General features: G+C 36.2%; 1 protein-coding gene across 1 annotated transcript in view; it reads right to left on the minus strand.

The window, feature by feature from the left end:
* The window catches only part of OTOG (otogelin), a gene marked incomplete at its 5' end in the record, with an annotated part of 86,844 nt that overhangs the window by 35,126 nt on the left and 24,708 nt on the right, over positions 1 to 27,010 (minus strand). The window contains 15 exons of the mRNA XM_029086466.1: positions 2,852 to 3,130; positions 5,326 to 5,493; positions 7,742 to 7,768; positions 8,781 to 8,937; positions 10,381 to 10,497; positions 11,357 to 11,476; positions 12,097 to 12,243; positions 13,350 to 13,484; positions 13,732 to 13,870; positions 17,925 to 18,032; positions 21,069 to 21,222; positions 22,377 to 22,420; positions 24,271 to 24,345; positions 24,829 to 24,994; positions 25,806 to 26,018. Coding sequence (XP_028942299.1) covers positions 2,852 to 3,130; positions 5,326 to 5,493; positions 7,742 to 7,768; positions 8,781 to 8,937; positions 10,381 to 10,497; positions 11,357 to 11,476; positions 12,097 to 12,243; positions 13,350 to 13,484; positions 13,732 to 13,870; positions 17,925 to 18,032; positions 21,069 to 21,222; positions 22,377 to 22,420; positions 24,271 to 24,345; positions 24,829 to 24,994; positions 25,806 to 26,018 — 2,049 coding nt within the window. The remainder of the gene's footprint in view (positions 1 to 2,851; positions 3,131 to 5,325; positions 5,494 to 7,741; positions 7,769 to 8,780; positions 8,938 to 10,380; positions 10,498 to 11,356; positions 11,477 to 12,096; positions 12,244 to 13,349; positions 13,485 to 13,731; positions 13,871 to 17,924; positions 18,033 to 21,068; positions 21,223 to 22,376; positions 22,421 to 24,270; positions 24,346 to 24,828; positions 24,995 to 25,805; positions 26,019 to 27,010) is intronic.

A 27,010-nucleotide genomic window follows, 5' to 3' on the forward strand; every position in this document is an offset into this window, starting at 1 on the left:
GTTAATTGATTGCTCTTACATGACACCTCTGTGCTTGTCCATCTGGTAAGACTAAGTGTATTCATTCTTTTGACTGAATGCATACCAATCCATTGCCGATAAAAAGTCCTGCACAGAATGTAAAAATGTATTTTCTTGTGAGTATAGTCTAGATATTCAAATTCAGTTATCAACCAACTCAAACCCTCAAATGTTTTGGGGAACAGGAGAGCAGACAAATCTTAAGTATAATGAAAATAACCCAATTTAAAAGCTGATGTGATTTCTCATGGAAAATACCTGGCAGTGTTAGCCCATCACATCTGCACAATTTATAGTCAAAGTATTCCAATGTGACAATATTTATTACTACAAAAGTGGAAAAAGTGACTCATCAGCTGACTTTAAACAAACATATCTATTGCTGCGGTGATCAGATCATTTAAAATTCTTCCTTTTGAATGTGCGTCACAGAGCATGAAGAAGTCTCATGAGGAACTTTCTGGCCAAGGGGATTTACTGGGCCTATTATTCTGCTCCCGATATTTATCCTCTGATTCCACAGGAATAGCTGTTCCCGGTTCAAGAGCTTCTGATCTAATATGCAAAGCATTTACAATAGTCAGCAAATACACTTTTGCCTGTGCACTCTGGAACTGGTGTAACTTTTCCATTAACTTAAACAAATGCTGCTGTATTTTTAGACCATGTAATTACCCTACATCAGCAGGCTGGCCCTTGTGAAAGTACACTGGAGAAAGATTCAAGCCCTATGTTTCTCTGCTTATAAAACTCTGAAACCCAAGCCCTCGGATGTGGTGATTAATGAAATGCCTCTTGATCATTTGATCTGATCCCACTTGCTGAGGTAAATTGTTTTAGTTTTCCATTGGCATAGATAGGATTTTTTGGTATAATGACTGGAGGGTAAAGACTTCACACACTTGAAAAGACATACTACTCTGTGTTAATGGACGACCACTGAGAATTGGAATATGTTTTAACCTTCTTCATTCCTCCTTCAAAGATAAAAGACTAAGGAGATATTTTTGTTATGCCTAAAGAAAGTTCCTTGCTTGACGTGCTGTATGAACATCCTGGTAATAGCATTAGCTCTATAATTCTGCTGTTCAAAAACCTCAACAGCTCTGCGATTACAAGCATTTGTCAAGAGGCAACAGGCATTTGGCAATGACAAAATCTGTCATTTTTTCTGAAGTTGGAGTGTGCCAGTCAACAGCTGCATTAGGCTGTCAGCGTAATGCACCGCAAAACATCGGCAGATTCACAATGCCACCATTAACACTTTAATTCAATGTTTTGATAACAAGAAGCTACACGAGGCATACAGTTGGCCTCTTCTGTCACAGAAGACAGTACGTGCTTCAGATTTGTCTATGCTGAGATTCAACACGGTCACTGTAAAACATGGCCAGGCCCTGCTTCATTTGTTACAATATTTCATTTCTTTCTTTCCTTGTAATGCAAATTTTGGTTTCAGAGAATGAAGAAATGATTTTAAAAAATGGTATTGCCAAGAAGAATGCCTATTAAAAAATACTTCTGCTACCCCAATAAACAAATTACTAATGCATTGAAATTACAGCACAATACAAAGCTTCAGAACATAAGAATAAACACTTGTGATGATTTTGGAATTTTGTATACTACACAAAGGCCAAGGGTTTCAGCAAGTAGTAGTTGCTCAAGTTTATAAATAAACTCATACAAATGTGTTTGATGTATCTGATGGATCAAGACAAGCAGACACTAAAGCAAATGGTGGTTTCATGAATAATCTGCTTTGCTTTATTTTAAAGGCCAATACAACCTCTTGCATCTTGTTCTTGACCTGTAAGGCCACCTTCATTTCAGCACATGGTTCCCAAGTCTTTAAGAATCAGCTATTCTGATTATTTCTTTTCCTTACTAATCTAAACCAGAAAGAGCTTGATTTATTAGAAGTATTTTTAATGTGTGTTTTTTGTCATCAGTTCTTGTAGGAGCAACTTCTGGATCCAGCTTCTACAAAAGGTCCTAAGGATATCTCCTACACTTCTGATTTTTGTCTCAGTGGAATGGGATTACTATTACAGGAATGAGAATCTCTAAACATTCTCACAGCACTCTCCCTAATGTATTCAAGAGCTGTAACTGTTCACAAAATATTAGAGAAACAGACATCTAGATCCTCAAGAAGAGGCATATACCTCCACTTTGATGGCACCTGAAACACTAGGAGATAACATCCCAAAAGGCAGGGCCTCTGTGAGTGGGTACATGGAAAGAGGTCAAGGTGTTTTTCAAGGGCAACACAAGGTCTGAGAGGTGTAATCTACAGGCAACGTCCTTCGCACTGGATGGCGTAACCTCTGAGGAGGCCACAAAGCTTGCAATGAGAATGCACTGTACAGAAAACGCTCTTGGCAGCAGAGGGGAAAGGAGGAGAAAACACCATCTATAAACCTTAGCTTTTAAAGATGCATTCGGTTCTTTCCTGTTCCCTTTGTGAATCCATTGTTCATCAGCATTAATTTTCTACTCCTTAGGAATTTCCTTACCACCTACAAAGCAGGTATTGCCCAGAAACTATACACTAGGCTATGTATTTCCAAAACTAGTTGGCAAATATAGCAGAGTTGTGTGTTAGACTATTTAATGGCTTTTGACAAGAAAACAGAATCTCATCCTCACTACAAAGCTCAGGGAAGAAGATTTTGAGCCTGTGTGCCACAGATTAATCACAGCTCCCAGTGATGTAGGGACAAAGCAAGCTATCTCATCACCTCCTAAAATATCAGTATCATTCAGCCTTTATTTTCCCAGGGAGAAAACTCTGAGTTGTTCATAAGATACAACTTTAATTACCTACCTACAAGTTTAAAAATGGTCGACAGTCTGAACTCCTCTGAATGATGGTACTTCAAAAGTGCCACTGAAGAGGCTGAAGTGTGGATGAAGTATCCTGGTTTTGCAAATGACTCAAAGGAACTGTATCCTGAAAGCCACGTATTCTTGTGAATGACAAACGTAGATCTGTTGTGAAACTCTTCACTTTTTTCCCATTTAGAAAGAACAAGAGTATTATTGGAGGACAACTGAAGAAAATAGTTTGGTCTCTCAGCTGTTTCAAATGAAATCAAGTTGGAATCTGAAAAAAAAAAACAAAACACATAGAACTCATTTACTTGCTGATATTTGCATAATAAACTAAACTCCCTCTAATGTACCACTACTGATATTAATAGCATGAGCAATGAAAACCGACTTTGGCCTTATCAGTGAAAATAGCCTGAATCTTGTAAGAAAATTTACTGTATATGGATTTCAGAGTGCTAGGTTCTGATGGATATTTAGTTTTCTATATATCCTACAAATTTCAAAAGGAATACAAGCAGATTAAAATATCTGCCCACACCAGGATAAAGGAATATAGCCCCACAGTCAAGCAGAACTTCAGCTAACAGCCTTCATTAAGCCATTTATTTGATAAAAAATTAAACTTCATCTAACTAGCTTTACAAGCAATGTATGCCATCAGAAATTTATAGCTTAAGAGCTCAGCCTTTCATTAAAAATAAATTACAAAAATGTATTTTGCATTCAGCTTACAGCTTTGTGTCTTAATTCCTAAGACATCAGCTCTCTAGCCCTCCCCATAAGAATGTTAACAGCAAATGTATCCACATGATACCTTACCCTGAAAACAGTACTGTTGATTTCAAGCAAGCCTCTGCACAATGAATTGCAGAGTGGGAGACCCTGAGCCTGTTACAGGCATCTGTTGCTCACAGAATTACTTCATTCTATTTTGCTGTAACCTCTGCTATTCTCTTTAAAAAGGCCGTTAAACTACTGTAAAATCAACTAACCCTCCAGGTCTGGGTAACATTTCTTGAAAAAAAGAATGCATAGAAAATAAATGATGTCTATTAAACAGATATACTATCATGTTCTGGTGTAACGCTTCTGGAAGACCAACTTGTTTTCTGAGCATAAAAACTTCAATTAACCTGAAAAACATAGTGGCACTTGTGAATATCTTTTTATTAATTGTCTGCAGCCAATAGCTATTTGATAAGTAACCACGATCAGTCAGTGTGATTTATAATACCTGTCATACAGCCAATCAGTACATCAATGCCCAAAACTTTCCATTTGCCTACAACTCCTCTGAAACTGAGGAAACACATGGTACCAAAGAATGAGGTACCAAAGAATGCAGATATATAAATGAAGACATGGATATGAAAAATGTACTGATTGTATGAACTCCTCCACAGCCAAATGACAAAATCCCATTCACTCAAATTGGACTATAAGGCACAGATTCCATTTGCTAGGTTAAACTCTGAGTGAGAAATTTATATATGGGAATAGAATAGTAGGACTGACCTTCCTTTCCCAAACCTAAATTGAACGCAATGTACAAGTGTCTTAAAACTATGACTAATAAAAGAAATCTGGTCCTGGATATTCTGTTACATGAGTTCTTGTGTCAGTTCTACAGATAGCAGTATTACTAATCAAATGCTTGTAATTTTTTCAACTGACCCATACCCCTTCTTTGACTACACAGACAGTCACCTTCAGGCTGTGCGAAGAGCTGATCAGGGTACTCCAGACAATAAAACTGCACTGAGACTCAAGAGTTCTGTGGGCATTAAAATTGTGCATGCAGACAACCCTAGCATTTAATCAATGCCACAAAGTGCTGAATATATTCTTGTAAGCTTTCTCCACCTGTCTGAAGGTGTGCAAGACTTCTTTTGTCTACTGAACATGCAACATGTTCCTGCAGTGGAAACTTCAGTTGTGACCTGAAGGAGACAGATTTGCAGTACACACCCTTACATAGCTCAGGTTAGTGCCAATGGGCATCTCTGTGCAAGTGGGCAGACAATGAGAGATGGTGTCAAAGCAAGTGAATTAGGGAGTACTTTTCTGGTGTCATTTCTCTCCCATTCTTTCCTGTGTCCCAGCTCTGACAGAGGAAAAGTAGAGGGAGCAATGCATCTGGAGCACTGGACTACAACACTGGTCTGGTGCTTCTGAAGGTTGGAGCAGAGGAGGCTGTTGCTTTTTGACTAGAAGTATCTGTTTATAACGCTACAATCACCTAATTAAAACCAACTAAATGAAAATTTTGGCAGACAACATTAAGGTACACATTCAGCTGACAGATAAAGTTGTGGGTTTTTTTGTTGGGGTTTTTTTTGTTTGGTTTTGTTTTTTGGTTTGTTTTGTTTTTTTTTTTAACCCAGATCTATTCTTAAACATAGGCTTGTATTCAAGGGCAGAACTAGTTCTGCCTTATTTAAGCCTCTAAGCTTACAATGACTTTACCATGTGCTTTGGGTTTATAAAGTCCTGAAGTCAACATAAAGCTCACTGCATGTCCAGGAGTAGTATCATCTTCTCTCACTAGGAAAACACCACCATCCACCAATTTTGCTGCCATTACAAATTTTCCATCCAAATAGCTGACCAGTTTGTATGGGCCCTTTCCCAGAGCTGTGCAAGAACAAAAAAACAGAATTACCTTTCATGTCAAGTGTCACAAATGCTTGAGCTCCAAATATTATGATATAGTACATAAATAAACATCTCTCCATTCTGAAAATAGTTTTAAGTGCCATGCACTAAACTATAATGACAGCCAAAACAAAGCCAAACTCTTAGAAAATACCTGTTCTGAAAACTGTCCAAAACACCTAGTTTCAATTTTTAAAGTTCATTATTAGCTTCTCCTTTTCCTTCCTCTCATCCACTTCAGAGTCATGATCACTTAAAGTTAGCTGACTCCTCAGTTATTTGATTTAGAAGTAACCACTGTTCTACAGACCATCCTGGGATCTCTCCAAATTGTTTATTTGTATGGCTGAACTGATTGTACACCTTTTACTATTCTTTAAAGCCTATTTTATTAGTGTGCAAAGTGCACAGCATTTTGCAAGGAATGAAAGATTGCTGTCATCAAGTATCGGAGAACTCCTTGAATAGTGTAGATACAAACGTAACCACTGCAAAGTAAGACAGGAAGTAATCAGCATCATAAGCAATGATCATATTTCACCTATAAGTAACAAAAAAAGCCAAAAGCATGCAAAGTTATCGTTTCACAAATCTTACAATATCACATCTCCTCACTTAGTTCCAATTTCATTGCAGAAAAGTATTTTAAAGTTTATTTTTAAATGTCATTTGAAATTATTTTTGTAAAATTTCTCTGTTAAAACCAGGCATTTTAGATCACATCTGAGCAATTCACCTCACTACCTTTTCACCTGCAAGCCAGGACATGGCAAGCACACATCTACAGTAGAAATGTCCCAGAACTTCTCAGCTATAGTTGCATCTAACAGCATTGACCCTTAAAATCTGTTCCAACAGGTTAAAAGTTTGGACTCTAATTTGCAGCCTGCCCTCATATTCTCATTCTCCCTAACCTTAGAATTTATAAAGAGTTACGAAATCCTAAGGAGAGTGCACTGCAACCACAGTTTTAGATTCTAATGGCATAAATGGGTGGCCAGTTAGGACACAAGCCCATGCCTAGCTAAACATGTGCACTGATACCTGGTTACCCTTATTATCATCTAACTTCACTTCACTACCACCACAGATGTTAGAGGAACTGCACTTCCAATCTGTTACAGCTTCAATAGGATCATCTAGTATCAGACTATATTTCATCTATAAAGGAAAACAAACAAAAAAAGGAAAAGCAAAACTGCAATTACCTCTTATCTTCAACTGTCCTTTATTTAAATTAATTTAAAGGTTTAAATAGTGATTTAGATCGTATTCCACCGCATTAGCAATTTGACCCACTCCACTCAAAAATCTTTTCAGCAGTCAGTATATCAGAAAAATGTAAATTTCTCAGCCATATCTTTCGGGCCTGGCACATTGCAAAAGTCTCTTCTAATTTAAATTCAGTCCCTCTCCGAGTTCTTTCTGGGGTGAGCTGCTGCAACATGAAGTCCAATAGAAGACTAAAATATCATTAACCATCTGGATAGGCAGGCTTCTACACAAACTTGATAAAAAGACATATGGAATAAATAGCAGGAGTCCTGACCGTTCCTCACATCAGGATGGCTTGCAGTGCTTGTATGTATACCACGTCTAACTAAGGGGACACTTGCAATATAACTTTAAAATAGTCTGAATATGGATTCCAGTGTTAACAAAGCAGTGCAGCACCCAGTGCAGACTCAAGGTTTTCTGTAACGCCTTGTACAAGTTTTGCACCTCTCTCTGAGAGCCATTCTAATGCAGTAGCAACGCTTGTCGCTGGGCAGGAACTTGAAGCTGGGTCAGACATACCTCCATGGAGAGTCATTCCCCATCTGGGCACACGAGGTTGAACTATCTTAGCAGCGAGCCCCCTCTGGAGGCTGCACAGGAGATGATGTGGGTATCAGTTCTGAACTGCAGCATGCCTTAAGCAAGTAGTGCCATTAGTACCATTGGGTTGAACAGCCAATTATTTAACGCTTTCATTGTTTAATCGTGATCCATAAATGCCAAGAAAATGAGTTAAAGACGTATTTTCGGGAAAGGCCCAGGGATTAAAAAAAATCATGAAATTAAAAGCCTTTGGAAAAGCAAAATAAATGAGCAAAAGAGAATCTTGGCTATTTAAATCATATAGCATTCATAACTTTTCATTAACACAATTTTATACGAAGTACTATGACGTATGTAAATAAACCAAAGATTCTACTGACATTTTATGGGCTTCTTTAGGACTTACCTTTGTTGAAATATTCACAATCATAAGCTAAAACATAAAAAGAAAAGAAAAAATGCAGTTGTAGGCATTCTGCAGATAAACAGGTTTTCTTTTACCCTTATGATTAAGAGGTAAGCCAAATGCTTGGCCAAGTTAGGTCATATACAAACATTTACTTAAAAAAAATACTAAATATTTACTGCTTTAGATAAAGTAATAATTTAAACTACACCAATTTAAATGAAATATTATTTTCTAGCAGAAAATACTAAGCTTACATACCTACAGCTGTCTTTTTGTGACCTCTAGTGGTTAAGACAAAGCTTTGCTGTCTTTCCATGCTGACATTAAAACACAAGTACCATTTCTATCAAAGTAAGAGTAACCCCCTCGCACTATATCAAATTTGCTGGGTGACTCTGAGTAAGCTGCATGCTTTCTGTGCAACTGCAAAGTTAGAAAAATGCTTTATTCCTTCTATTCTTTCTATCTTGCCTTTTTTAAATCACATCTTTGGGGAAATGACTGTCTCCTGTTAGACATTTGCATTAGGTGCCACAGAAAAAGGCCTCAGATTTTTTTCAACTTCTGAGCACTGTTGAATAGGGATACTAAGGTAATGACAAAGTTCCACTTAAAAACCTACTTCTTTTCCTGAAGATGGAAATTACTAGAGCTGTTAACTCCAATTTCAGTTTGAGGGATGCACGCCATATCCTAATATAGACTTCCCATGAATTCTCTTTTCACATCATAAGACAAGGAATTGTCTTGGGGACTGGACTAGATGACCATTGAAGTTCCCTTCCAACCCAATACATTCTATGATCCTATGAATTAAAAATAGAAGAGTACCACCCACAAGTATGGAAAGAAGCATGTAATCCAGCTAGACCAAAATGAACACGGAGGGCAGTAAGAGGCATCAATCATCTTTCTACCAGTGTGGCTTAGTGATTCAATTAAAGGCTGCAGGAAACTGTGTGATTGATTTTTCAGGTCTATGTCTCATGAATGCAGACACTGGCAGCCACTAGCAATGCTAGATAAATAAACTTACGACACACTCTAGGGGACCTCCAGTCCACAGTGACTCCGTGCTGGCAGCACTGATGGGCATATGCCGAGACAGTTGTGCAGAAGCACTCACAGTCACCTCCTTGGTTACAACCACATGTATCTGTCAAGCAGTTTGAGTAAAACCAGGTGACATCAATCTGGAAATATAAGTATCACTTATCAAAAATACTCATATAGATACTGGCAGCAATTACTCTGTACACAGCTATGACTCTCTCAAAATTTAATATGTAATACTTCAAAGTATTAAAGATTTTAATTTAAATGTTTCCTGAAACACAAAAAAGTTTATTAGAACACATCATAAAATCCTGTACAGTACTTAGTGACACAAATCAATGACTCGTTAATAATGTGCACATTAAGATGTTGATGTGAGCATGTTTTGGACAGTTTTGTAATACTTAAAACCATAATAAACTAAAAAGAAGCTTAAAAAAAATAAGAGAAACTCCCTCAAAACTGATCACAAATTACTAAGTCTCAGAAGCATTAAGAAAAGTTAAATATATGTAAAATGTAAGAAAAAATAAAGTAGACAGAAAATTCTCCTGATAGTTGTTTATTCTCTTCATATTATTAGACAATTTCACAGGTGAATTTGTGATTATTCCCTTAGATTATTTGGAAGTCTTAAGTGACAAAATTTCAGAGAAATGTGTCAGTGCTAGTTTGCTTATTGAATTGTTACACATGCTACACAGATTTACACTTGAGTAATACTTACACACTTACGGGGGACTTATTTGCTACCTACCTTATACAGTGGACTAAACTGGCAGTACATTAATACAACTTTAACATCAGCTTCCATCTTCTTACAAAATAACATACAAAGCAACCCTGCAACCCTGGTTGTCTTTTATATGAAATCTCCTTTCTCCCTAGGAACCATTTTTACACTCTTTAAGCCATGCATGCAGTGTCAATACCTCAACACCCTGGGATATGTCATTTTCTATTTAAGATCTATCCCTGGTAATCATTCCCACCTCATTTTCCAGCTGAACCCGAGTCTGCTGACTGTCAGAATATGTTGTATAGCTCATTTATTTCTTTAGAGGTGGTTGCCTCAGTGAGGAGATATATGCATTTTTTTCTAGGAATGAGTTCTTCACATCTAATACTGCCTAGAAGAAATTGTCAACTTATTTAAACACGCCTGAAAAATGTGTGTGCTACATAATACATTTGAGCAAATAAAGGAAGTGGTTATGCTTATGCAAATAGTGCTCAGGATGAAAACAGATAACACAAATTGGGTATAATTTTGTCTGCGTTAATTACAAAGGGGACTAACAGGTCTACCCATATTGTAGAACACTAAATTGGTGCCCAAGTGGCTTACTGTCTAGGTCAGCTAAGTGCAAGTAGTCCTTATAACAGGTCCAGATAAACATTCACATTTTAGAATCAGAATAGCTAAGAGTTAGACTTTCTGCATGTTCTCTTTTGCTACAATAGGCAAAATTACTATGTTATGGAAAACAAGATGAAGATTTAGTGATGCGAGTTGAAGAGTAAAGTTTCTCTCTAGAAAGATGTGAAAGAACATGTCACTATATGTGACCACAACTCACCACTGGATGGCAAGCTTCAAATGCTTCACTTAACAGTATTCCACATTCCTTCTTGGCAAAAGGTTCTCTAAGGGGATTCAAACTGCATGGATTTCGAATGTCAGAGCTGTCAACACACTTAACCAGAAAGCAAAATCAAGGTGAGACACTTGTTTCATATCCATTTTGTGTTTGAACTTTGAAAACAGTTTTGTTTAAAAAAGATTTTTTAAAAAAAGAAGAGTAATTTAGGAAACTAGATCCAGATTAAGATATGGAATTAAAGGGGGATGTTAATCTGAAGAAAAGTACACAATCTGAAGAATTGTTTAATTTGTCTGAAAACAGCAGAAAAACATATGTACGTATAGGTCTGAACAGAGCTGCCATGCAGTCCCAATCTGCAGTCCCAATCCCCGAATGGTCTAGCCTACATAAAAAACAAAGTTCACTTGGACGACATACATTAGAAGTGTCAGAAATCAGACCTTTCTACTGTAACTGCTAGGAGGGAACATTTCTATGAACACCACTAGAAATATGACATTAAAAAAGTTAGATTTTTAACTTCATGGCATATGGAAAGAATATCTTTCCTTTCCATTGCTACGCTTTCACAGTTAAATACTTCTTAACTATAAAAGATAAGCTAAACTGACAACACAGTCTAAAGTGAACCTATAACTCCTCCGTTACATAAAAAACCTACTACTTTACCATTTAAATGTCTTCAAAAACACTTGTAGATTCAGAACATTGTACAGCATTTTTCTCTACGCTATTGCGCTGTGTAGATAAAAGGTGACTGTTTTCTTCTCCTTAATGGATTATGGTATCTGTAAGAACCACTGATATTGCCATTTGCATTGCTGCCTCACTGATACTCCCAGGAACTAATTTCTAATTTCATTCTAGATAAATTATATGAGGTAACAGCAAAAAAAAAAAAACCAACCCAAAACTAACAAACACTTATTTTTTAAAAAAAACTATGTACCTCTACAGCTGTCCAGCTGTTTCCAAACTCTTGCGAGTTTGTCAATTCAAAGTTATCTGGAGTCCTCAATTCATTTACTGTCTTCAAATCAAAATTCCCACACAATCCAGACAATTCACCCTGGGAAAAAAGATAAATAGATAGATAGATAAAAATACATGTTTCCACATGATACAAAACACTACCAGCCACAACCGTTTTCAAAGCTTGCTTCTTAAGCTCCTTCTTTCAGTTGCTTAATTGTAAATTTGTTAGAATATGAACCTTTTCAGCTAAAATTCAGACAAATCAGTTCAGCTCTTTGTGATAATAAAGATATGGAGAATATATAATTTTGACCATTATTCCCTTTCAACTAAGTATCTCCAAGCCTTTGAGAAAGGAGATGATCTTTTGTTCAGAGAAGTGACCCGTTTGCTAGCTACGTGATTTTATGCGTCAGCAAAATAACACTTGCTCCAGTCACATAAAGAATGAGTACTGAAGGAGAATGTTGCCTCAGAGATATTTGTTTCTAGTGTTACAGAAGTTAGACAGCAAATAGTGATTGAAAAAAAAGTAAGTAAGAATGAATATTTTAACTGACAAAGTAGTTGAATGTTTCTCTCCTTGACTCTGCTTCCGAGTTCCAACATGACTGCTGACACAGTCTATTCTCTAAATAGTGATAACGTCTTACTTGTTAAAACTTACATAAATACATCAAAGAAACAGCAATAAGAGTGTTGACTTCCACTTACCTGCCACTGATGGCCCATCTGTACATGAACTGTTGTTCTCTGATCCCAAAGAATGGTGATGTGCTTATCAGGAAAATGAACAACAGTGAAAAATCCAGCTTTCCATAACTGTATTTTTTGTAGTTCATCTATGTAACTAGATAAGCTCTGTTCAAAACAAAACAAGGCAGCTTATATTGTAAGAAATGTCTTCACAAAATGTTCACTTGACAGGAAACGAAACACCTAAATGAAATGAAGGACATGGATCTTAGGCAGTAGTCCAAAAATTTACAGAAGGCCACACTGGGATAAATGCTTAAACAAAAGTGGTCTGGATTTTGATTGTGAACTTTGCTGTATTTTTATGTTGTTGCATTTTCCTATTTTAAAAGTTGATTTTATATCAAATTTACAGGAAGGGCAACAGCAACTGGAATGAAGATTAAAATGTTAATAGTTCATCTGGGAGGTAAAAAATTAGTCTTAAGGTTTCTGGTTATTATTGTCACTTCGTTTCAGATCACTGCATTCAGAAGGTTTTAGCCACATGCTTTTTTTGAATATAGATAGTTATAGAGGTGCACAGCGTATCTTCTTGAAATAAGGAATTATCTAAATATGTCCAGAGATTGGCATCTTAGAGTATTCTTCTCACCATCCAATAACAATCAGATTCCAAATTAATTGTAGCATAGACTAAGAAGTCTGGTTTAATTACACAATATCTCATACAAAGAGACACGACTTCCTTTTGTATAGTCAGTCTACAAACTGTAAATGGTACTATTTATACCAAAATTACTAAATACACTAAATATTTACAGCAATAGTGTTTGCAGTTTGGCCAAAACAAAAGTGAAATTAAGGCTGCGGAGGATATACCGAGGACTGCAATTTTTTTTTTTTTTTTTTTTTTTTTTTTTTTACAGTTCTACAGGAATATTCCTCCTATACATTCCAGATCAGACTAAAGTCTTAGTTCTAATAGCAAAACTCCTTCTGACTTAAATATGTGGATTTTTCCTAAGACACTAAACAGGGATTACGTCTAAACAAAAGAATTACAATCATCTCATCTAACATTTTTGTGAAACATAGACTAGATTTTCTTTAGGGTTTCCACTGACCAATCCAGATGTGATCAGCATTCACAGTAAAGATATTGATGCCTTTGCTGTTTAAGTGGCACATTAAGTTTTTGCCAGTGAAAGGAAAAAACACCCAGAAAAGTACATATGCTACCTTTTGATCGGTGTTAAAGACAAACTTACTGGATTTCCAGTTTCATCATCAAATATTAAAAAAGATTTTCCAACATTAATGTAAATGTTTTTTCTGCAAATGATTCCAGTATTAAAGCAGTTAACATTCTCTATAATAACAGAAAAACTGGTTGAAGAAGTACCCTGAAGAAAAAATAAGAAAGAAATAGACACTTTTAAATATACTAATATAAATATGCATATTGTTACACAGTTTAATTAGTAGAAACCTCAGTGTATAATTATGTTATGTATGATTCAAAGTCTAAGCAACATCAAAGCCTAAAAAACAGTATGTAGGACTCAATGTACAGACAGGAAATCAGTAGAATAGTTTTTAACGGGTAGTTTTTAAATCCAGATTTACAGAGGCTTTACAAAGAATTCTCACCTTAACTAGGTAAACCTTACAAGTTCCAACAAAGTCAAACGTTAGTCCATCAAATGTTCTGTAATGCCGATCCCCATAAGCAGTACACATTGATGGGCAAGGATGGAAGGTGCATTGAAACGATCCATGTTGGCAAATGCTGAAAAATGTATGACCAATAAGGGTAACATCAACTGTACCCACAGACAAACGATTACAGCTATTGCACTGAGAAGCAAAAAAACAAAAGCCACGCAAGTATGATGACTGTGGACAGAAGCATTGTGAAATGTGAGCTAGAAGCATCATATATAAATTGATTATCTGTGAAAAAAAAGTACATATTGAATGCAGCATCTGCATTTCTTCCTGTTAGAATTTATAGGTTCCAGAATATATGGACACCAAAAGGGCATTTCTTTTGTTGAAACCAGAAAACAAAAAACACCACCTGAAGTACTGAAGTAATACAATTTATTCTCTAGTTAACTCACATCAATGTGCCACAAGGTTAAAGCTTTCTTTTCCAGCTTCTCACAGAACATTTGTTTCTATACAAGACGAATCTTAGAATCAAGACTTGAACAAGATTTCACAGAAGCACAGAAGAAAAAATTCAGTAGCACTATTTTGGTGTTTAGCTTCCTCAAAAGAATGTTTTGTGTTGTTGGGCTTTTTTTTTTTTTTAGACACTTAGATCCTTTAGATACTTAGCTAAGAGTTCAGAGGCCTCCAGAATAGTTCAAGTTCTGTCTATGGCCACCTTAAGCATCAAAATGCTTTCATTACACATACACTAGGTGACTGTTCAGACCTTTCTGAACTACCTTTGCTTGTAAAGGCCTAACAGGGAGGCCTTACAGCACCGGATACTATGCATCAGGCTCCTGCAATCTAAAAAAACATCTTTCTGCATCATGCTCATGCAATCTAAAAAAGATCTTCAGAAATGACATAAGATTTATAAATAATGGCTAGAATTTCATTTCTTGTATCCACAAGTCATTTTTAAAATGTTATCTTTTATATTTCTAAGTCACTGGGACACTCAAAAAAAACTTCCCTTGATAAAGACAGCAGAGCTGGTACCCTGGTATAGCTATATGTTAAACTAAATATAGCATGTGATTTAATTTTGGTACATAGCTAACTTTATTTTCAAAAATATTAAATTTCAAATTTCCTGGTTAAATGAATGTTTCACACTTTATTACTAAAGTATTGATCTGACTTGTGGAAGTATTTGATAAGTCATTAATGTTTGGCATCCCATATACTGAAGCACAAAGTACTATGAAGTCTTCTGTCAGTGTAACTTTTCCTTTTCAGTTCGTTTTGCTACCATATATGACAGAGTCAGACCACCACTGCTTTCAAAAGAACAGCAATTATCTAGAAAATCTAGGCAGCTCCAATTACTAGTAGAACCATGCTTCCTTCTATTATCTTACCAGCCTGGAGTAATTTTCCAGACTTTCCAAGACTCTGCTTATCCCATCATTGATTTGGTCCACTGCTTGTATTTTGTATAGCTACATACATAAATACACTAAGCACATGGCTGAAGTGTATGACACACGAAGTGTTTGTGGTACCAATCTAACTCTAGTGACCTTGAAGTGGTACCTAAGGCTGGAACCTTGTCAAGCCAATAGAAGGACAAACAGAAGAAATTATATTTGGACTGAAAGAGTAAGTGCTGCTTCTCATGCTCTCTATGAGACATTAGGTTTTAATTTTACTCTCAGTCTATTCAAATCCTCCTCCGCATGCTCATCTGTTAAGGACTTGTGCAGAAACATTTCTTAACATGTGAAGAGTAGGGAGCTCCTTTGCATACTTTCTTTTTCAGGAGTCCTCAACACATTTACAATCAGAAGGAAGTGCTGAAGAGATACACAGTGTCTTCAAAGTCCCCTGCACCAGTATTGTTTCATACTAAGCAAAATAACATTTAGTTATCAGAATTTAGAGAGTCCTAGCTAGAAAAGCAGAGATACTAGCATCTTCCAAACTTCAACTAGCTTTTTAAAAAATATATTTCCAAGAAGTATTTGTTTAAAAATACAGAAGGCCCAATTCAGCAGCCCACGGAGACTAAAGCAGCATTTGCTCAACGGTCTCAGTGTATGACAGCAAAGCAGCTCAGCTAACTGCGCCACCACCACCGCTGTATCTTACCTTGCACAGCACAGCACCAAAACGCTACTCTAATACCCTCAGTTAGTGTGATAACCTTTGTGCAAATCAAACCTGGGAAACCTAGAACCACAGTTCAGCCAGACCCCAGAGACTGTGTTGAAAGTTCCTGACACTCCACTGGTAGTTTTGTCAATTTAAGAAATTACTTTACTTGCCATTTTACTGTTCAGATTTACAAATCAGATTAATAGTTATGTTGCTAACACTATATCAGCTATGAGTAAGATAACATTTAGTATCAACGCACTCTATTTCTGTGCACTAAGTAACACTAAAGTAATTACAACTGCTATGAGTGCCTAAGAGGGTTTGTTTGAACAGGAGTATTCTCATGCTTTGCACAAAAAATGCACATTTCACTGGATATATAAAGTACACCTGCATAAACACAGAGTGGTCTCAAAGACTTTCTACACTTTGTATCAAGCAGAGCTCGTTGCAGACATCCCATCTGTCAGTGGGCAACTGATTGCCAAAAAGCCATTATCACTTAATCTGTCTTTATTGTTGGATGTGGAATGCTGGAAAAGCCATGACAACCTTAAGGATTTGTACATGAATTAATGGGCCTGGCCTCAGAGAGAAGAAAAAAAAAAAAAGAGAAGGCTAAATATCCAGTGTCTTTCTGCCTGCACTGCTGCTGCCCTTGGTGAAGTCTCATCCAGATTAAATGGGATATACTAGTTCTTTCTGATGCAAGCAACCCCACACCAGGTCCAATTATAGAGGCCTTTGCAAATAAGGGGGTGAATAACCCGGGTCGCTTTACCTGCCTGCCCAGTGGAGATGGCTTGTAAGTCGCTTCACCAGTCGACCAAGGGGCTACAAATATCTTCTAGAGCAGATACTGAGGACCTGACGAGAGGCAGAGGTAGGCAGTCAGCACAAGGCTGGAGGGGGGCAACGACATCCAGAGAAGGCAGAGACTAGTGCTGACTGGACAAGCCCTCCCTGTACTAGGCTACACTGAGCTGTGCGGGCCAGGAGCAGTAGTTTACCAGGTGACACCAGTTAAATACTCCTGGTAAGCCGAAAGAAGGGGACAAAAGGAACTGCTCTGCTGAGAAGATGAAGGCTACACCACTACCATAGTATCTTCATGTTTGACAGTGCAGCTGATTTTTCCTAGGCTCTGGTAAGACAAATAGTGCTGCTTAGTGCCAGCTTGCAACATTCAACAGTGATCAGAGAAGAAAACAGGCAGGGACCATCAGGAAACAAGTTTGTTTCAGGATCATGCAGATGTGGTATATTTTCACATCTTAGCTCCTATGAAGCTTATTGAAATAGTAGTGTACCACATTCTACTGAGAGTGCTCAAGGAAACTTCACAGAGTGACACAGCTATAGGGTATGTGCTGCACTAGAACACTGGATAGTAAAAGGAATAGATTTCTGTGTTTTTGAGTGATCCTACTAACCCTTGTTTATTGGAACACTTCCTTTAAAAGCTGATAGATTCCTCAGTTAGCTTATCCACACACACTAAATTAGTAACCAATCTGGCTGTTACTGTGCTCAGCACATGATGTTGCTCAGTACCTTCCTTAATTTATCATCGTAGCAGTCATATACTTATGGTCACAGGGTTATGTTTTGGGTAAGATTCAACACTAAATGTGAAAATGAGTAAGTAAAAACCTTTAACAAATGTCACTCAAGTGTAATATTTAAAGGATTTTACCTGTACTTTAGGAACATTGGCCAAGAAATATTAATTTAGATTACCCTGATAATCAAAACAATGATTTTTCTAAATCAAGCTGCTCTTTAAAAAAAATAAAATTCACAAATAGCTGTTATTGTTATGTACAAGTTCCTTGAAACAATAAACCCTAAAAAAAAAAAAATTCATTTTAGTAGCTCTTTAAACAAATGTAAATACAAAAATTAGGGTAGATTATTTACCAGAATCTGGCATGAAATTTATGATTAAGAAACATGAAGGAGTCATCAATCAACATAAACAAACCACTAAAATTAAGTAATCCCCTAAATAGATCTCTGCTTACCATGTATGACAGGAAGAAATTACTTTGTCACCTGGAAAGTATTCCTTTCCTTTCCATGAACATGGACATTCATCTGCTTCCAAGCACACGTCCCCATGTTTAACAAGACTACCAAAAAATAACAGAAAATATACATTCAGCAGAAGTACACCTGGTATCTATATACAAAAATATTTTTCTTAACTTTTAAATTATTAGCATTATTATTGAAAAACAAATAATATTTAAAATCTTCTGAAATCAAAAAGACACAATTTTATTAATAATTATATATAAGCAATTTGTTAATTTCCTTTCACAGATACCTGTATATTTTCTCTTTAGTAAGTGCTAGCACTTTGGGCACTAACCCTTCAGCCACTAACCCTGTGAGTGACGTACTCATTAACATACAATTTTAAGGTCAGAAAAACAAGGATTTTCCAGACTTCCTCTAATTTTCACTGAATTTCTAGTAACTCAGCCAATTAATTTATATTTAATTAAAGCCAAGAGATCTTCCAAGAGATGTAAGAGCCATTATGCCCCTTTCTCTACTGGCATTTGCTCGTACCCTATCAAAAATCAGTAGTTTTTTCTAAGTACTTTTAAATGAAGATTTCTTCTTGTTCTCCTCTTTTCTTCATCTGATTTAAAGAGCTTTCATTTGCTGCATAGGTCCCCTATAGCTGTAGTCACAGCTCTTGCTCTGTGAATAATTTAATCAATATCAAAAGAGGTAGCTGTTTGGACAAAATTAATTCAGGATGTATTTCTGCAAAACTGGCACCTTCATCCACGCAACCACAAATATACTTAACTTTATTGGCAGAAATATCCTCACAGCCTTCAAAGGACACATTTTCATGATAACCCAGATAACCATATGCATAGCTATTTACAGTTCAAGACTAATACTATAAATTTGTACTTATAATCACAGCTCCTTGAGTAAAAGATAAAAAATGAAAATTAAAAAAAAAGTAAAGATTCCATTAACAGAGAAAGAACAGAGGAATGCTTGCTCAGTAAGACAAAATAAAGCAACTAATCTAAATTTTAAAGTAAGATATTTGTGGCTTTCAATAACATCCAGAAAACTGAAATATGAGAATTAGATAGAGAGATATCTAATAGATTCTACAAATAAATCTCATCAGGAAATATACCAAAAATATTGAATTACTTTATTTAAAAAGCTAATTAATACAAATTAATCTGCCAAATAAATATTGTGAAATGTAAACTCTTGATAAGCTACAGAAGTGTCTTTCACTCCTTAGCTCTAACTTGTTTTGGGTCCTCTATCTGTTCCTTTACAGGAACAACGTAAGAAGCTAGAGCAACTAACATGCTGGTTACATAGTAAAAGGATTTCTTACAGGTACCATAAAATCTACAGTTATCCTTGTTTTCAAATGTTAAGTTTTGAAACCTATTTGTATTGTGAAACAAAACAGTCTCTTAAAATGGTGCTGTTGGGCTGATAATCCTTCTTTTTCAAGAAGTTTGTTTAGAATTCCAGTACCTCTGTGTAGTAATAAAAATTTTATAGAGGTTTTCCTGTGTTCCTAACAGTTTTCTGAAGACATTTGGCATTTCTGATGTTTAGCACTATAATCTGGGTAAGAAACAAACATGGACAAGAGACTGTAGGTGTGAGGCACACCTGTGACAAACAGGGTGATAACACTTTTGTTCCCCTGGTATTCAAAGGGAAAGATTTCATCAGCACATTTATCACAGAATATTTTATTTGCTCATATTAATGAACTGGTAATTTACATACTATGACTCTTCCTCAGTGTGTTATTTATCAGATGGAAATTTACAACTCCATAGCTCTTCTTAATGGGAATATGCAGACATCATAAACCCACCCTCTCCCATTAAACTGCAAAACTGTAATTTTCCCTCAGCATATGTGAAATGTTCTTTGTAAACCATATTTATTTCAAGTATTGTGTCACCTGAAGACAATCAACTGTGAGACTGAAATTCCCACTGGTTTAAAGCTGCTTAGAACTGAACAGGGCACACTGAGAGTCACAAAGAGCATCACACTGACAAGGTAACACTAAATTCAGGTTTTTTTGTCATGTTATTACCCTGGGTGAAACAAGTGATAACAGCTTTCTCTCTTGTAAAGCCAAGCAAACGGATAGATTTCAATGATCTAAGAATTCATCACAAATACCCTACAGAGAGGCCTTGCACAGCTACCCTTTGAAGTATCAGACATTTTTCGACACCTACATTTACTGTCCAGCCTACAATGAACTGCAAAGATACAATGACAACTATCACACTTCATGCTGAACATTGTTCCATTACCATTTCATTATTGTCTATAACTTTGTTCATTCACATAAATAAGAATTTAGAACAGAAGTTTGAGTAGCACTCTTTTACCATGACACAGAAAGATCTACACATAAATGAGTATGAGTCCACAGACTTCAACTGAGCTATTTCCACACAGTTCAACTGAGGATCTGGCTTTTACTCTTCATTTTGAGGAGGCTCTCGATGCATAAATGGTAATATTAGAGTGACAATACTCAAAAATTTCACGCTACATGCTTAAGAGACTAAATCTCATCAAAACCAATGTAACTTAAACACATAATTGCTACTTTGATATCAAAAAAATCTCTCAGCAATACAGTGCTTGATTACAAAACATGACAACAGTTCATCTGCACATTTTCAGTATAAATCCCTGAGACTTAAAACACCTTCCTGAGGGAGAGAATACTGAAAGTAATACCTAGGTATGAAGAAACATGTCTCCCTCAGTGAAATGCTCAATAAAAGATTAGATACCTGAAAGGAAAGAAAATATCTAGGTAAACATGATTTTACTGTACTACAGGTATTTAATCAAGTTGTTTCAATGCCCTTTCTATATTCCTGTTATTTTGTCTTTATTATGTGAGGTAGTAGACCTCTGGCTCCACCTGTCTCTTAGTTCACCACTTCTTATGCTTTCAACATCCCATACTGTTCAGTGCTAAGCCCTTGCAAGTTGAATGCTCACCCCTAGACACCGCAAATTCTCCAAGCAGAAGTGTGGTATGTCCTCAGCAGAATTGATTACTCAATCCCACTGAAGGTAGCCATCTATGTTTGTGCACCAAAAGATGTAAATCTGTCTGTACTCACCCTGGTGGGCAGACACAACCTGAAACACAAGGAAGGTGTGCTGAGAAAGTGAGGTTTAGCAGATGATTCTCACAAGTTCTCTCTCTGCTGAGTTCAGGATCAACTTGTGGATTACTGCAGTTAATATAAATCTGTCCAACCGGGCAGCTGTGTGCTGGGGAAAAAAATTGACAGACATTAGTCTTCATACCTGAAATTCTGTATTCCATAAAGGTGTGCAATAGATTTAGATTGAGCATATGTAACACAAAAGTGTAACACCCAAACACCTGTCTCTCCTGAGCACAGCTAACTTCATAGAACCACTATAAGTCTCATACAAAATATTGAAATTAATATATACATTTAGTAAAGGACATGACTTTCTAGCTAGTCAGGAATCAGCCTTCTTAAAAAAAAAAAAAGCAAGGTACTATCAACAGACAGACAGAAATTAACAGAAAGCAAAAAATATCAAGAAAAAGTCTGACAGCTAGGTGTGATTTTCCACACTGGAGCTACTGCCTACGAACTAAAATTCTACTGCACAATCGCTTTTGAGTTGTGCTGAAGGTACTGTGTATATGTAACAGAAATGCCCAAAGTGGTGGCAGTGTTTTAGGTTAGTTGCTGGAATTTGTTTATTTATTTATTAAGAGTGAGGTTCTAGATAATTGTCAAATCAATACAACCACCACCTTCAAGTGCATGGGGAACAGATTCCTGCTAAAGGCCAAAGAGCTGGCAGTTCTAGAACTGAAACCTTAAATAAAAGTCTTTGTCACTGAAATAAAAGGAGCATCATAACAAGTATGGAACATAATACATTATGACATACAAAATATACTATAATAAAAAAGCACTTGTTACATTCTTTTGCTTAAGTTATGACAAAAGAAATATTATTTTTTCATATTTCATTTACTCAGGGCTTCTGGAGGGAAAAAAATGTATCCGAAAAATTACTGCCAGCATTCAGTATCTACAAGCAGGTCTGATGGGGAAAAGTCCTACTGAAGTTCTGCTGTTTGTCATACAGCCAAGCTTATTTACATTAGCACTTTAAAAAAAATAAAAAAAATAGTATTTTAAAGCACTAAGGAAAAGAAGTTGCTCAGATTTAACAGTATTTTGGACAGTTATGCTGCCCCTTTGTACCAGCCTTTCTTTCAATCACACAAATACACAATTCCTAAATTATGGATTCCCTCCTGCAAGTTATTCATTTGCACATATTGTACAATCCTCTACTACAGATAAGGAGGTCCACAGAGATTGGAGGATATACATTTGTTGGACTTGAAGTATCTTTTCTCTCTCTTCACTCACCTATTATGTTTTTATCACAATTCATTACTCCATCCTTGCAATGGCTGCAATAAAAATACATAAAGAGGTAATAAGCGCCAGGAAGATCTAAAATATTAATGTTTCCTATTTAATAATGAAGCATGAAGTATGAATCAATACAAAACAACTGTGTAAATATTTGCTTTGAACATTAGCACTGTGAATGAAGTGTGCATTACCTTAATACAAAGAATATTAATTACACTTCAAACTTTTGCTTTCTGCATAATGTTACTACAAATATCCAAAAACAGCCTGGTACTTTTACAAACTGGTAGCAATCTGATAGTAATTCATTGTCAGAGGAAAATCATTGTCAGGGGGAAAAAAAACAACAAAACAAAACATAGCAGCACTGGCTTCATTTCAGGTCTTGTGCTTCACTAGAGAAACTGAGCTCATGAACTCCACCACTATTCACCCACTCTTTTGCAATGGCTAAGACATCTTCAGTACACCTATTGATAGTCAACAGTTTCAGAATCCAATCTGGTATGTGCTACAGCCACTCTGCTATCACATTTTGAGTTGTGTGTGTACCCGAGAGCGCTGCACAAAGTGTCGTAGCTCAAGGACTTCACAGTATAACTCAGCCAGTGGTGAAAGCAGTACCAGAGGGAACTGATAGGGATGCAACTCAAATGCTGACATAACATCGATATCAAAATTAAAATATTCTAAAGAACTGGTTTAAAACAATAGCAGAAAGGCTACTCCAGACAAATATGAGAAGAAATTCCAGTCTGAAAGCATAAGATCCAAAGAGGAAGCACTTGAGAAGAGATGTAGAGAACATAATAAAGATCAATAAAGATTAATTGTTTCTAATAAAAACACAGAGACAGATAAAAAACCCAATACATTGTGTGTAATTTTTTTCCAGTTCATCCACACATGTAGTCTTACATGATTCCTAATGTATGCTAACTTAAAAATTAAGATACAGATTTATAATGATCAGTATTATGGACACTGGGCTGCTGACAAGAATGACAATGAGTGTGTATGTTTACTAAGTGTCTCCATTGCAATAGGTGTCTGACTATTCATCTCTCATATGGTCTTTACAATACACTAAAGTATTACACTGATCTATCACAGGCATTATTTCATCTGCTCTGCTTTTAACTAATTGCTGTAACAATTGATACAGACAGTGAGAGCTCAAACATTCATAGAAAAAAAAAAAAGAATTCTGAAAGCTTGTTTTTACAGAACTTCTTGTCCACATTAACCTTCTCTGGACAGAACTAATGTTGAAAAAGGTGTACCTGACAGCACCCAGGATGGTTTAGCAAGTTTTCTTCTTTAATTTCTTGACTACAGTGATACAAATGGAAGAGCAAGAGAACACAACCAAATGCTAGATGTAAGGAACAGAGATGCTTATTTACTTTTGGCTGCAGCTGACAGTCATAAAGCCACACTGCTCTTTTACACTGATTCTATACTAGTGGAAGACAGATTCTTAATTATTTTTCATAAAAGGATTTATAATCTGGTATAGGGAAGGAGAATAGCAATGAAGGTCTAGCTGAACAGACTTTATGAATAGACAGTCAGGAAGTGTCTGGGGTTTTCTAGAGTTCTCCACATTAATATGGATCTACAAAATTATAGTGGCTCCACTTCAGTATATTGGATTATAAGCACAGCAGCCTGAAAAGCTAAGTTCTAAAGAAGCTCTGTCCAAACATGCACAGAACACTGATATAGGTTTGTTCTGTATGTTTCATTTAAAAAAAATACCAAATCAACAGAAAATCCCACAAGCCAGCCAGAATGACTTGACAGAGCTCTTAAATAAGAGACACCATTTAGTCAGGTGAAAAAAAAAAACAAAAAACCAAAAACCAACAGTTTTGTGTCTTACCATTTGCCCAGAGATGTCATAACATTTTCTCCAGGTGGATAGTCAATTCCTTGAAAATAACATGGGCATTCATTTCTGAAATAGAGGAAAACACCTGTAACATCAATTAACTCAAACTGAAGGAAGAAAAAACATTCCCATTGACTTAATTGCTGTCCAAAGTTCAGTTGGTTGCTTTGTTAGTTTTGGTGAGGTTTTTCTGGTTGGTTGGGTGGGGTTTTTGTGGGATTTTTTTTTTTTTAATATAAGAAATTGATCTCAATACTGCCACACAATTTTCACACATTCCAAAACAAATCAGTAGCAAAGTAGAACTTCTGCACAACAATGGACACCTTTTGTTTATCTTATATGCCCAAAATGATATAATTTGTAACAACCAGCTTTGGTGATGTGGGATGAGTGTCAGAACTATAAAAGAGCTATTTCTAAGATCCTGCCAAGTTTACAGATGTGTAGTATCTACAAGGTTACGTATTTATTAGCTTTTCACTCAGACTTGCAAATGCAGTGGCCTAAAATAATGAGTGTTACTATGAGAACTGCAGCTTCACCTACCTCTGTACACATTCTTCAGTCTTGGAATTCAAATACATTCCAGAGGGACAAGCACAGCCTTCAACACAATCACTGCTGCATGTCTCGGGCACAGACAGGGCTTGGCAGGTTCTGCCACAGGTAGATACACAAGTACTGTACTCCTTTGTATCTTCACATGAAAGAGCTGTCCAAATGATACAAATCTCTCAAATTACAGAGCAAGAGACTCAAGCACCTCCCCAACAGTTTGCTGATAAACATCTCTATTCTTTCATTCCCAATCACATTAAATTCCACTAAAAATGCTATCTTGGCACTACGTTGCATAAACTACACAGATGTAAATCTGCAGTAATAACAAGTACAGTGAAGTCTGAACAGTTAATCCAGATTTACACTGGAGAAACATAACAAGTTTTTCCCCCTTCTAACTCTGAAAATGTTTGGCTCCTGTGCATGGGCAGATAACAGATGTCACCTTTGGCTATCTCTACACTACACTAAGAGAGAGATTGTCCAACAGCAGAAATTGATGATAATCCAGCTAAAACTGCTAAATAAATCACCATCATTTTTCGTCTCATTCATTTAAAGAATTAGATAATTCTAGGATCTACAAGGAAAATAAGAAATCTATTTACACAGCTCATGAATAATATTAATATGGGTATGAGATATTCAAAGCTGTAAAAGAGATACAGACATATTTTTAATTCTGCATACGTTTGAAGCCCAACTACTTCAAAAACATTTTTGCATTGTTTCTTAAGTCAAAAGAACTAAAGAAAGCCAACTATAAAGGAACAATCCCTTAAGAGTACTAGTACTAATTCTGTCTTGACCAAAAAAGAATCTTGTCCTGTACGTAAAGGCTTGTGCTAGAATTAATCCTTTTCTCATTTAAAAGACTATATTCATTTATTTTTATTTTCTGATTGTCATTCTAAAGTCCTCAAACAGTAATTATTTCAGACTAGAAGTAAAAGGCAACTCACCGCAGTCTGGGACACTTCTTCTGAAATCTATTACAACTCCAAATCTTTGGCAATGATGAGCATAATGGGCCAGAGCAGAGCAAAAACAAATCTGTCCACATTTGCAAGTATCTCTTCTGCACTGCTCAAAATAGGGAACAGGACTCAAATAGGGGTAGCACGGAGCAAAAAGTTCTTTCGTAAGGATGCTACAAGCTTCCGCTGCATAAGAAGCTATACAAATAACAGATTAAACACTGTTTCAGTGAGGGAGTTTAAAGAGACCTGGAATAAAAAGTGTTTTCTACAATACAACTGATCATGGTTACATACTATTGCCATATATATCTTTCTAACTTTGATATCTACACAGCTGTATGAAAAGACAGAAATTAAGCTGTTCAGTTTTGAACTTGTTCTGGGAATGATTTTAAAGTTTTATTCTGAAAGCTTTGCAATACACAGGCAGTACCTACATACAGTCTGTCTTTAAACTGATTCATGGATATGGGTTAGGCAACAGATGCTACACACTACCCTGGGCCTTTCAAAAGAACCACACAGAATTACGTATCTCTTCAGTTTAAGTCATTCCCAGTACCTACTTCAATAAGGCAATATTTTAAAGAATAATCTGTTACCCACTGTTTAAGTTTCATAAGACTGCAATCACACCCAGAGCTGCCAGCTTGGGGTAGCACTATTGCACAAAAGAACAAGAGCCATATCAAATAGTTACATAAGAAGCTCCAAACACAGCACTCATCTGAGTATCTTAATTCTGAACACATTAATTAATTGTGTAATACTGGTTGAAAGAAATAACATGCTATGGAAAGAGATAAACCTTTATTTCCACAAAATGAGAGATGCATACTCTAGGACTTCAAAACTCCTTTACCAGAATTTCTGACTTCCTGTACAGGCCACTTTTTTCTACGTTCATGTCCAAAACCATTACCAAGAATGCAGCTTCTTAGTGCTGTGCATCATGTAAATACTCAAAAGACTGGATGATGCTGTAGCAGGAGATGTGTTGATTTCCTAGAACTGATGAAATTACAGGCAAAACCTCAATCAATATTTTACCTCTGTATCTTGCCTAAAAGTGTGCAGAGCCCAAGACAAGAAGTGGTAGGAATTGTGAAATAGATATACCTGATGATCTACAACATTCATCATTATTAAAGGATGTCTTAGTGACCACCTGCAGTTCTCATGGCATC

Source organism: Antrostomus carolinensis, unplaced genomic scaffold, assembly GCF_000700745.2.
Source record: "Antrostomus carolinensis isolate BGI_N321 unplaced genomic scaffold, ASM70074v2 scaffold6068, whole genome shotgun sequence".
Lineage (NCBI taxonomy): Eukaryota > Metazoa > Chordata > Aves > Caprimulgiformes > Caprimulgidae > Antrostomus > Antrostomus carolinensis.